This window comes from Trachymyrmex cornetzi, unplaced genomic scaffold, assembly GCF_001594075.2.
Source record: "Trachymyrmex cornetzi isolate Tcor2-1 unplaced genomic scaffold, Tcor1.1 scaffold117, whole genome shotgun sequence".
Taxonomy (NCBI): domain Eukaryota; kingdom Metazoa; phylum Arthropoda; class Insecta; order Hymenoptera; family Formicidae; genus Trachymyrmex; species Trachymyrmex cornetzi.
Genome location: NW_017295730.1, coordinates 2,001,149 through 2,014,354, shown reverse-complemented (window position 1 = coordinate 2,014,354; position 13,206 = coordinate 2,001,149). Strand labels below are relative to the sequence as shown.

Here is a 13,206-nt window from a genome sequence, read left to right as displayed (position 1 = left end):
TAAGACATTACTTAAGACGATCTTAAAATAAGAACCGACTATGAATACCGGCCTATGAATACCAGCCTATGGGTGCGTTCCAAGCAAAGACATAAGGCCTATTCTTTTTGGCTGAACTTTTGCACCAGTTTATCTTTCTTCCTTTTCTATCTGGAAACCTGTAAACTACAAGAGATTCCACTATTAGTTTATCTCATATATTAAATTCAATTTTAGCAAATTAATTATTAAATTAAACATATCACTGTGCAATATGCTCTGACGCTCGATGTTGCTATGTAAAGGCAGCTTAAAGTACTTTGACGTCCATGTAAAGGCGCCTTAACTCTCTATTCGCACTTGCCGTTAGTAACCAATGCTGCGATTGGCTGCGATGAAAAGGAGCGTAATGGAAGGCGCATGCGCGAGAGGAGTAACGCGCGAGAGAGACAACGTGAGTTTTGGCGATTTTAACGAAAAAATCCAGTAGTGGCCGTGGTGGGGTGGATAACACACGGGATATACACGGAGGGAAGGGGGAGGGCCGACAAATCGTGACTGGTGTTCAGTGCTCTGTGCCGTTGGTCGTCCTGTTGATGTTCGTCGTCGACGCCGTTGGTTTTTTACGCTTGTTACGATTTCGGGAAGGTAATTGTTTCGTGGTAACGGGCGAGCGCGAGTGACGTTTCATGTTGAACACGAGGGTGGTGCGGAGGACCTCGCGGCTGTCGCCTGCGCGATAGCATTTTAAATGATCGGCGACGGGACGGACGAGTGTCGTTGCACGTCGAAGACGGGAAGACACGCTCGGCAAGATTTGCGCGTACAAAGGGGCGAGAAGAGAGGGCCGATGTTGTAACGTACGGGGCCAAGATGGAAGAGCGTAGCGTCCACAGCAGTATCGGCGATATAAATAGTGCGGAGGCGACCAAAAGTAAGCGCGAATCTGTCAAAGTTAAATCATCCACGGCGCCGTCAAGCGGACGGGAAAGGACGGTGACGTCGTTGCGCGGTCGACGGGCCGACACTCGACTCGCCGCCTGCCGAAAATCCTTAAGTCCTTAATCCCTGGGCGATTTTGAATTTTTCGCACTCGGGGCTCCAATCTCGCGAATCCGCATCGACAATGATCTCGCATTTTTCACGGGAAACGTCCCCGGTCGTGTAAACGTGAAAACGGAAGCCCACGAAGAGACCCCTGTATACATACAGTTTTAACGAACCGATCCGTTTTCTTTACTTTCAAACATTACGAAATTTATGACTCGGCATGGTCAATCAATGTCACAGTATTCTTTCGGTTCTTCCTAGATTACCGCTTTTAAAGAAAAAAAGTAGAAGAAAAATGAGAAAGTTCTTTTTTGTAGCTCACGTCCGTTAGTCTCACAAGCTCGACCTTGAATTGTCCAAAATTATATTGGAGACATGATGTCTCTCTCTCCGCGACGAATGTCCTTTACAAAACTCCTTGAAAATTACAATGCTGTTTCTCGCAGTAATTCGTGATTCGCTCGTTTCTGTCTCCGTCTGTTATCTCCCTCTCTCGTTCTGTTGTTCTCTTCTCGCTCTCGCTCCCTCTATCTCTTTCCCCCTCTCTCTCTATCCTTCGTGCTTTTCGCGAGTTAATTATCTTACGCCGAGCACGTGAATGGTGCGTACAGATGTATACATGTATACGCGACTTCCCGTTGCCTATGATACGAGATTAGAGCTTGTGTACTTTGTATAACAATGTTTGAACTTTACAGGCATGCTGACACGACTAAAAATAGTGTTTTCTAACAAATCTTTCTAGCTTGTCGAAGTCTAAGGTGGTAGTGATTTATTGGTGAACGAAAATTTCGTATTTATTCATGTGCGCATATATAATGTGCATGCACACATGTATAAATAAAAAATTTCTACTCGCCGAGAAATAACTAATTACCATCCTTAATTATGTCGTGTGTACCGTTTATCTAACAATAATATTATTTTGTAATTATGTTATAATATTATATATAATATTGTTTAAATAATATAATATATTAATATTATATTAATTTTTTATTAATATTAAAAATTCTTAATAGTGTAAATAGTAAAATTATTAATATTGAAAATAATATTGTCACGATTTTTATTTTTTTGCATTATGTAATCAAGTTATAAAATGAAATATTTAAAGGCTATCTCCCACTCTATTAAAAATGTTGATTTAATAAAATTAATAACGTTATAATTTAAATAATTAAATGTAAATCAGTAGTGCCAATGATAAAAGTTGATGACAAGGCAATTATTTGTTATCAGCCTTAATAATACCACGCAAGAAGAGGATATGCTTAGTTGGTACAACCTGCAATGATCCTGCACTTAATGTTGCTGCTCAACAATTCAAAGTGCCAGTACTTAAATCTGAAACTGGTACAGAATATGTTGAAGATACTACCTACAATACCTATTTTATACTCAAACAATTTGAAGGGTCCGAATATGATGCTTTATGCAAGAGTGCCCATAGGTTTGTACATAATAGTGTATTATATATTATAACGTATAAAACGTTTAATAATTTTATAATTTTACAATTTTAATATTAAACGACAAATTCTAATGATTATTCGTTTGCTTTATGTTTTGTAGAGTACTGGGACCTACGGCTCTGCTACAACTGGCAGAGAAGAAAGAACCTTTACCCAGTATTAAAAGACCAATGTACACACAAGCTATGGTAGGCACAATAGTGGTATTTAGTGGATTTCGGGCTAGAGAGGATGAACTGGTCAGTTCATTATTTACAATTTTTATGACATTATTTTATGTGTATTTCATATTTTTATAAGATAATGTATTTCTTAACAGCGCAAGTTAGCTAATATGATTCTTAATATGGGAGGCAGCATCCGAAAGGAGATGGGTATTAAAGTGACGCATCTTATTGCAAATCACTGCAGTGGAGAAAAATACAGATACGCTGACACATTTGGATTGCCTATCATGTCGATAGAATGGGTGATAGCATTGTGGAATGCCAAAGACGATATCTCCACATATGCGAACAATGAGGAATTGGTAGGTGTTAGTAGAGATAATAATTCCAAGATAAAATTTTAATATTTTACAAAAAATGTTTAATTAAATAAAATAATTATAACATTAATTTATAATAATTATAATTATTTTATTGTATATAACACTTGAATAAATTTTGATATTTAATTCCAATATATAATTCTAGTGCCTTCAAGGCACTAACACGACGCGCAGTTAGTTTGCTAAGTGCCACTGAAGGTAGCAATAAAAAGATAAAGAAAATACGCATGTGTATGTATGTGAACAAACAATCGTAGTGCAGAATCTGCATTGCACTCATATCTCTCTATTGCTATCTCTGAGCGCTTAGTATGATAAAGCGATGTAGTGTTCTCATTCGAGTTTTAATGGTAACATTATGATAAGAATTTCCTTAGTCTTAAAAACACACTTAATTCTAATTGCAGATAGCAACTTATAAACTAAAGCCATTTTATGGGGCAAAAGTATGTTTTTCTGGTTTTCCTGAAGAAGAGAAGAAACATATGTGTGAGATTCTGGAGCAACAGGGCGGCGAACCTACTGAGATCGATGATCCGAATTGCACTCACGTCGTAAGTAATTAATATAATTTTCACATTATTTATAAATAATTTTCTATATACAAATTTGTTTTTTGTATATGACACTATATCACAGATAGACATTTATGTATTACATAAATGCTTTAGGTGGTAGATATATCCGGCCTTTTCTACAAGAGAGCAAATGTGGACTTATATCTTAAAAATACATCCAATAATCCACCTTCCTTAACGTATATTAAACCAACTCTTTCTCTTTATCCCTATTCAAATGCAATTTTTAATACAACAAAAACTGATTATAGTATTATATCGAATTATCTTTCATCGAAAAACAATTCATTAATCTCATATACACATGATGTAGAATATAATAATCAGTGGAACGACCTTGTTTCTATATATAATATCAGTCAAGATTCTGCTATTAGTATGAATGATAATTGTGTCAATTTACAAAATTCAATTATTAAATCTGGAAATTTATATCATTCTTTCACAGAGCAAAGTGATTCTGGTATAGACATAACCAGATCATCTAATTCATCTTCAACGATTTTTATGTCAAATAAATATTCAGTTCCAACACCACCGACAATAATAAACAATAAAAATATTAAATTCTATATTTCTGAAAGTTCTTTGTTTGATAATGGAGTATCTTTTTATGAAAACTCGTCGAACTTTCCAGATAAACCAGATGATTTAAAATCGTTGCCGTCTTACGAAAAAAATAACGAATATAATCCTTGTTCATCAACAATGAGTAATAGTACATTATCTTTAAAATATCGTAAAAATATTCATTACGTACAGAATAATACATCAAAAAGTAAAATAAAACGATATATAAAATGGAGAAAAACTAATTCCTGTCCATTTATTCATAAAATGGCGACGCTTGAAAAGTATAAGTTCATGAAAACGCGCTCGTATCCGAATATATTGGAACATAATGAGGAACAATATAGCGATACTTTTTTGCACAATGCATTAGGTGAAAGAAATAAGCATTTATCCAAATCGCACACATCTTTTTTCTCAAAAATCAATCACTTTTCTTTCTGTCCAATATTTTCTGACAGTAAAAAAGATATTTCCACCAGTTCGTATTATTGTCCTTCCGAGAAAACTCTTTTCAAAAAGAAATGCACATCTTTATCCAAGTCTTTCCCAATGCCTACAAAAATTTCAAATACTAAACACAACTTACAAAATACTTCTATATTTGATGGAAAAAGTAACAATGTATCATCTGCACCACACGATTTGAAAACCGAGTGCACAGATTTGAAGACACAGGATAGATCATTACTTGTGGTATTTATTTTCTTTTTTTTTTGTTTGGAAGATATTACAAGGTTTAGTAATTTTATTTGTAAAAGATAATAATGTTACGTGGCTTTAATCACATGTAATGTAAAAAGAAACGACTTACAGGGTATATAGTATTTACTAATTTCAATAAATAATATTTAATATGGACATATACACACACGTGACACATAAAATCATAAGTTAAATTAAAAATTAATTTTTGTAATATAGATAATTGCTCACATATTTCTGTTGTCTCATGTGAACGTCCTATTGTATTTATCTAGAATTCATATTTATATACAAAATTTTTTATGTATACATCGTATATGTGTATCAATGTATAGTATATACAGTACACGATATATTGTCTTTTGAAAATTTGGTGTATGGAAATTATGATGTAGAAATGTTGTATAAAATTATGTCAAATTGTATAATTGTCTAGTGATTATAAATCTGACTTTATATAAATGATCCACTGTAATAAAATATATTTTTACAGGTTGTTGATGAGTCCAATGTAAATGTACTACCAAATTTAGTGTCAGTATCTGCATTCATAGTCAAAACCGGATGGTTTTGGACATCTGTACAGAACGAGGCAGCCGCTGATGAGAAGGAGTATCTATTTGAACATGTAAGTTAATGATAATAAAAATTTCTTAAATATTTTTATTATTGTTTGATAAACAGAATTGTGTGTTGTTTAGTATCTAGAAAAAGTTCTGTCCCCTACTGCGACGGGTAGACGAGACAGTCAACAGATTGTATCACAGAATGTAACATTGTCAAAGCACCCCTGTTGGTTAGGTGGTCCATTATCTAATTTGTTACAAAATGGAGCAGATTCACCAGCTAGTGTCAGTGGAAGCTTTCTGGACTGTACAGCAAGCCCGGATAAACAACTGCTAGACGGTATGCATTTGATGTTTTTTTTTTAATTTTATACGTATTTGATTCTGTGTAAGATATAATATATCGAAATAATTTTTAAATATATGTTGATTAACACTTACAATAAAGCTAACAAAAATGATACATTGTTATTTTGACATATTAGTAGTAAATTATAGTCTACTGTCTTTATTTTCTTTAATTGTCCATTATAAACGCAATGAGTATCAATATTTTTTATGTTATAATAAATTAATTATTTTTTTCTGCTAATAAAATAAAAGTACTCGTATCTTTTCAGTATGATATATAAAAAGTTTAATGTCAAATTATATTGCAAAAATTAATACTTAAAAAAAAATGCAGTATATATTATTTTACTTACTCGTAAAATGAACTGAATAAAAAGGAAGATTGTATTAAAATTATTTATTGCTGTCAAATATTTCAGAGGTAGAATCTGTTGCTACAGAACATTTACCGATAGTTAAAGAAAATTTGTCGCAACGTCATAAAGTCTTTCTTGAATTGGTAGAGACTGAGGCCAATTACGTAGGTATCCTTAATACAATTATGACGGTAAGTATTTATATATTAAATCATTGTGTATTTTTATTCATTTTCAGTAATCTACATTTATATGATATTTTACAGTTATTCAAATTGCCATTGGAAAATCTCATAGGTAAAAGTGGGAAAGAGTTACTAAATAGCACAGAAGTGAAAATTATATTTGGTAATTTCCCACCTATTTATGACGTTCATAAACAATTGTTGGAGGCATTGCATTGTAGTGCCGCTCATTGGACAGAAGACATTAGCATTGGCGAAATATTTCTAAAGTTTGAACCAGATTTGGTTAAAGCGTATCCTCCATATGTAAACTTTTTCGAAAATACAAAACAAATGTTGGAAGAGTGTGATCAAAATAAGCCACGATTTCATGCCTTTTTAAAAAATTGCCAGACAATACCGGAATGCGGTAGACAAAGCTTAAAGGAGCTCTTGATTAAACCAATACAAAGGTTACCCAGTATTAGTTTATTATTAAGCGGTAAGTTACTTTCAAACAATATTGTTTATTATAAATTTTCGCAAACACCAGCGAAATTTTTTATTTTTTATAGATATTCTTAAGCATACGGACAAAAGTAATCCAGACTATAGTGCATTGGAAGCTTCTATTAGCTGTATTAAGAAAGTGATGACGTACATAAATGAGGACAAAAGGAAAACGGAGCGCCAGTTAGCAATGTTCGATATCTTTAATGAGATTGACAATTGTCCACCGCATTTAGTTTCCTCGCATAGGTCATTTATCAGTAAATGTGATGTAATGGAAGTTACAGAACGTCTTAGTGGACGAGGTGATCATTTAGTATTGTTCCTGTTTACCGATACTCTCGAAATATGCAAGAAAAGATCGAAAGCTTTCAACTCGTTAAAGAGTCCTAATACTATAAATGGCTTGCAATCGATTAAACTTAGCCAAGGAAAGCCATATAAGCATATCAAAATGTTGTCCCTAAGTACTATAAGAAAAGTCGTGGATATACGAGAAACTGACGGTATGTAAATATTGTTATGTATGTAAAATATGCACATTATTTATAAAATAAAAATTGTAACTTATAGTTACATAATTCTTTCAGAATGTCACAAAGTGTTTACACTCGTGGTACGAGGGACTCAGGAACTGAAGGAAACATTCTTTTCGTTTATAATTACTGATGAAGAAGTAAACAAAACGAATTACCTACAGACCTTATGCAGACAGATGGCTCTTGCTGTCCGTGTAGCTGACGCTGTAAGTTATATATTATTTACTATCTATATAAATCTTCAAACAACCGAGTCCGTTGAGAAAAGATTTTACAAAGTGTTATCGCAAATTTTATTGGCAAACAAAAATTATAAATTCGATGCAAGGTTTGTCACATATAATACTCTTGATAGAATATTGGCAGAAATTTAGCAAAATTTATCATTTGACATATTCCTTCTATCGTTAATATGCCATTGTATTTTAATTCTGTCAGCAGAATACATTAAGTGAATTTGAAAGATGCGATCCACCTAACACTGCAAATGTTTTGAAAAATTTTTTGATTGATCAATTCGTAAAATTCTTTCTTCTAATTGATCAATGAAACATTCGTAGCGTTAAATGGATCGCACTCAATACAAAACGCAGTTGATTTCATCTCTCGCAATTTCTCTTGCAATTTCTGCTTGTGTCTATTGGCGGACTCCAAATTTAGTTTAAATGTCATACTACAATGTATAATATTAAAAAAATTTACGTTATCTTATTTATTCTTTATTCATCAGGATACGTTACTCATTAGATATGATTGGCATCAGCTTGAAGTTGGTACTAGCGATGTGGCATCAGGAACATTAAAGAAAACAATTAAGTGAGTATATTTGTGTTTTGAAGCAATAATTATGTATTCTCTTTGCCAGTTTATATATATCACTATTTTAACATTATACTATAGCAACTAAAGTAATAGTAAATTAGTCTGTCTACATATTAGGATAGTAAATTTTTCCTTATGGGATATTTATCAAATATTATAAAAGGTGTGAGGGCTGACTTATTTCTTCTCTTCTATTATTGTAGTTAGATAATTCTATTATTTGGGCACATTAAAATATAGAAGAATTCAATTATTTGTAGCATACTTCTAGATTATTCAAATATTAATAAAAATCTTAAATTTTTCACTCGACAAATATTTTGATTGCAAACGTAATGTAAGTTTACTCTAGCACTTAATTATTAGTAATTAAGGTCGGTATTCATACTCGATTCTTATATTCAAGACCGTCTTAAGTATAGCCTTAAGATGTTACAAACCAATCGGAGGGCCATATTAATATCCTAAGACATTACGGTCTTGAAATAAAAACGGACTACGAATACCGACTAACGGACTAAGAATATTATTAGTATATAATTAGTATTTATTGCAGAAATTATTAGAATTTTTATTTGCATTTAGATAAGCGAACAAATTATTTGTTGAGCAGCAAATTTATGAGTTTATGTTGTTTATATTCAAACTATCTATATAAATGGCACTGACATAGTTCTACAAGGCACAGTCAAAAGATATATATTAATGTACATATTACATTGCATGATGTAAAAAATAATGGGGCAAACCGTTTGGTTACAGGAGCCTATTTCATAATTTTTACCTGGAGTATATGGACCCGTATGTCTTCCTACTCAATAGCATGTGTGAAACCACGTTACATGTCCCACTACCGTCAGTTTTCGCACCAAGGCTGATTATATTTTTTTACTTGCTTTTTATTCTCAATTCCTTACTCAGTGGCATAATTATTGTTATTAAACGCGAGTACTTAATGTACGGTTCGTTATATTAACGGATTTAAAAATATTACAAAAATTAAAATGTTTTTATATGAACTAAGATAGAAATGTTTTGTTAATAAAAAAATAAATGTTTATATAAAACATTAAAGTACAGATTTTTTAACATGTTTAATCTTACAACTGAAATAGAAAAAAAAGGATCTTTTTAATTTTTTTTGCTAAAGACTGAGAATATATAATTATGGTACTGAAAACTTTTGCTTTAAAAATTCTGTTTTATGCTGTGATAAATATAGATATAATTTTATTTAAAAATAATTTTTTGGCCTATTCTGATTAGTTCAGGCATAATAAGACACAATTGTGAGCTTTATTTATTAAAAGCTTTTTATTATATTTTTTACGCGAAGATTAAATGTCATATATTTCCTTTTTTTGAATATCAGCATTTTTTGGACTTATTGTGATTTTAATTTATCATAACTGACATGAATAAACATTTTGCATTATAATTTAATTTGCAATTTGATCGCTTAGTTTGTTAAAAAAATTGTTTGTCAGTGTTTGGTGCTTGGGTTTTATTTTCTACTTATACGTGTAATTTTTTTTTAAATAGTTTATATATATATATACACCCATATATATATAAGAAAATAGAAAATATACATTCATTTTTCTTTTTTTTTAAACAGGTATCATTTCTTTTATTGTGCAGCCATGGTGCAATTTTTACTGTCTTTAATTATCGCATGTCTCATTGAATGTATTTTATTATATTGTTTTAAAAAAAACTACATGTATATCTTATATTTTCTTTGTATCATAATAGGTAAAATTTTGTCTGCTTGAGCTAGTTTTCCTGATATGATAAAAAGTGTTTGTGGATTTATAACGCAGATTTTTCTGTTTGTTCGCAAACTTTTTTTCCTCCAATTGAAATAGACTTTATTATTATATAATTTAAAAAATGTTATTCTAAATGAAATCAAAAAGATATTATAATTATTAACTCGAAAGGAGGAAAGAAAGTTTAATATTGTTGAATGATCGTTTAGACGATTCCATAAGTATATGAGAAGGTAAATGAGAAAATATTCAAATTGTGTATTTTTCTCCAGGTTTGCATCTCGTACAAGAGCCAGAGTCGGTCGAGCGTTTAGTTTCAATAAAACTCCAAGCAAACTAAATAGAGCGATGTCTACAATTATGTCCCCGTTTGGAGTAACACAAAATCTTCCTCCAACAAACCAACAAATAGCTCAGATGCGGCTAGGTAGTTGCAACAATATCAGCGTTAGTTGACAATCTTTTATATAAACTTTTTTTCTGTCAATGCTTTTCTTTTTCTTTTCTTTTTCTTTTGCTTTTCTTTTGCTTTTCTTTTGCTTTTCTTTTGCTTTATATTCATTATAAACTGTTATTTTTTCCACTAATCTTATTTTAATAATCTTACGTATGGGATGGATTACGAAGAAAATTGTACTTACAATCTTTTTTTATATTTCTGTTCTGTTACATTAAACTAACTTTCACATGTTCAAATATTTTTGTATACTTATAATAAATAATTATAATAAATTACGCGTTAAATATTTTAAATCTTTATACTGTTTGTACAATGTTTTTATAATAAGGTATTGTTCAACGTTCATTATATTGACAACTCTCTATTAACTGCTTTTTTTCTATTAGAGTAATATCGTACATATTTTTTATTTATAAATGTTTTGGACTTATATTTTATCTTACTTTTGCTTGCAATACTTGTATAATTAATTTTTGTTACTATATTATTTTTTCTTGTGGAAAATATTTTAATAATTATAATACACTTTCATGCTGATTTAAAGTCAATGGACGAACTATATTAAGGATTTCATGTAAGTATGTTATAAAATGTATATATATTGGAATTTATTTTATATTTTTTCTTAATCAAAAATTATTTTTCTTTACTAGATTTTTTATGTACATGTATTGATGTTATCGTATTGAATTTGTTTAATTTCTCAAGACTTAATATTTTCATTCCATCCGTCAAATTTATTATAGATTAGAGGATAATATACTTTTATAATACTTTTATAATACAAAATAAAACTAAGATTTAACTCATAATCAATAGCTACGTTACAGTTATACGTCTTACATATAGCGAGTTCTATTTTTTTTTCTTAATTTTGTATTTATAATTCTATTTCAATAAATTATCAATTTATATATATATATATATTTTTTTTTTCTATATTATTTTTGATACTAGTAATATATGAATTAATAATTCAACATATATCAATAATTTTTGTAATAAAATTCTTATTTTTTATTCTAAAATTAAATCTAAATGTGAAAGTTTTTATTGATGCATTTTCTATTTTGTTTGAAGTAAATAAGAATGAATATATTAAGTCTTAAGTCTCTCTTATATGTTTTCAGGAGCTGGATAATGGTGGTTCAAGTTCTCCAAATAGAGAGGATGTTCTAGTTGCACCCATGTCGGATCAACCGACTCGAAAGGCCCTCAGTATGGCTTCGTTGCGAAGGTTGTAATTAATATGAAAGAAGTCATACTTCCTTTTGCTACAGTCGTTTAGTATTCTAAACAAAGAGACGTGCATTTTTAACAAACCACTGTGGTATGTTAAACTAATATATATCGTCTATAAATTAAGACATTAGTTATATTTAACGGAAAAGGCCCGAAGACGTGCTGTAACATTTTACCCATCACAATTCTCTCTCTCTTTGTTTCAAATAGTTATAATTACTTCATTTCTCATTACTATTTTTATAATAGAATTCAGTACAATTTCCTGAATACCGCCTTATCCGCGAATACGTCATTATAAAAATGATATTACTGTTATTAGTGCCAATAATGTCTAATTATTATTGTTATATTACTATTATTAACATCATTTATTTATTTTATGTATTATCTCTTGTAATTATTGTATATGCCTTCTTAGCTTGTGCACTTATTCGCCTATAAGATACGATAAAGAATTATCATCTTTTTATATAAATACAGTTCGTTCTTCGCGTCGAGTCAATTGAATTGTTTTAGAGATATATTGTCGAATTACATTGATTTGGAGATATTTTTTCGAATCTTCTAATCATTATTTTAATAACAAATAAAGCCAGACTTATAGTAATAGACACTGCAGGCATGTGCAAAAACTTTTCTTAATAAATGTATCGATAATTTGTAAAAAAAATAGCATTAAATGTCTCGTTAATTAATGTATCCCATTGTATTCACAATCTCAATGTCAAAAATAGAAAAAGCATTTGTTTAAAAATTGGTAGACAAGTATAGCCGATATTTAATCACAATATGTATCCAAATAATGAATATGTCCTCCAACTAATAACAATAATTTTTATGTGTTTTTTACATAAAAATGTTCTGCAATTTTAACATTTTACTTACTATTTTTTTCATTTCTGTTTTTCTACTCATTAGAATTTGTTCAACGGGAATCATACACACACAAAGGAGGTCTGATCTTTGAGCTATAAAAAAAAATTTACGTGCGGCTTTATCTCTCTTTGATCGTTTATCAACGAAGATACTGATGTGCTGTAGATTTTTAAATAAGGATTAAAAAATATATTTCGTATTTGTTGTGCAAAAATTAAATTTTAAAATGAAGTCTGGTGTATGTGTAAAAATATTTAAATCCAGAAATGAAAGCATATTAAATACTAATGCATACCTGCTATGTGCCAAAATAGTCAATATACTTCGTAACAAAATATTGCCAATTGTTACAAATTTGATAGGTTTTGCTTAGATAATATATTTCAATGATCTGTGATTTCATTGGGTTTATTACAAGAAGAGACAATGCAATTAATATTCACTAACATTTTATACGTCCAAAATTTATTAAAGGTAATCGCACAAAAAATAGAAATTCCTCAATTTTAATGTTAATATGGAATTTAAATGAGAACAGATTCGTAAAATAAATCTATATATTATAAATGTTTATACAATTTTATATCTTTATACTTTTTTCATAATTCCGCATAATTGACTAAATCGAAAAAAAAAAA

General features: G+C 30.2%; 1 protein-coding gene across 4 annotated transcripts; it reads left to right on the top strand.

The window, feature by feature from the left end:
- The first annotated feature begins 485 nt into the window (after window positions 1–485).
- pbl (epithelial cell transforming 2 pebble) lies at window positions 486–12,009 on the top strand. 4 transcript variants are annotated; one of them, XM_018515231.1, is made up of 16 exons: window positions 486–913; window positions 2,272–2,482; window positions 2,605–2,743; window positions 2,824–3,033; window positions 3,462–3,608; window positions 5,401–5,535; window positions 5,609–5,813; window positions 6,244–6,371; window positions 6,447–6,846; window positions 6,920–7,360; window positions 7,445–7,599; window positions 8,124–8,209; window positions 8,978–9,070; window positions 10,260–10,434; window positions 10,992–11,021; window positions 11,578–11,648. In XM_018515231.1, the coding sequence occupies exons 1-15, from the start codon at window positions 853–855 to the stop codon at window positions 11,010–11,012; spliced, it is 2,607 nt and encodes an 868-aa protein (XP_018370733.1). In that variant the 5' UTR covers window positions 486–852; the 3' UTR covers window positions 11,013–11,021; window positions 11,578–11,648. The 4 variants fall into 4 exon arrangements, with proteins under 4 accessions (XP_018370733.1, XP_018370715.1, XP_018370707.1 ...); XM_018515213.1 differs by lacking the exon at window positions 10,992–11,021 and having other exon boundaries at window positions 8,978–9,016; window positions 11,578–12,009; XM_018515205.1 differs by lacking the exon at window positions 10,992–11,021 and having other exon boundaries at window positions 11,578–12,009.
- The last annotated feature ends 1,197 nt before the right edge of the window (window positions 12,010–13,206 follow it).

What these genes read in the sequence shown, in the direction of transcription:
- pbl (XM_018515205.1), top strand. Translation starts at nt 853, where the DNA reads ATGGAAGAGCGTAGCGTCCACAGCAGTATCGGCGATATAAATAGTGCG. An exon ending in GGGCTAGAGAGGATGAACTG is followed by an intron (nt 2,744 to 2,823) that starts GTCAGTTCATTA and finishes ATTTCTTAACAG; the next exon opens with CGCAAGTTAGCTAATATGAT. An exon ending in TCCTTAATACAATTATGACG is followed by an intron (nt 6,372 to 6,446) that starts GTAAGTATTTAT and finishes GATATTTTACAG; the next exon opens with TTATTCAAATTGCCATTGGA.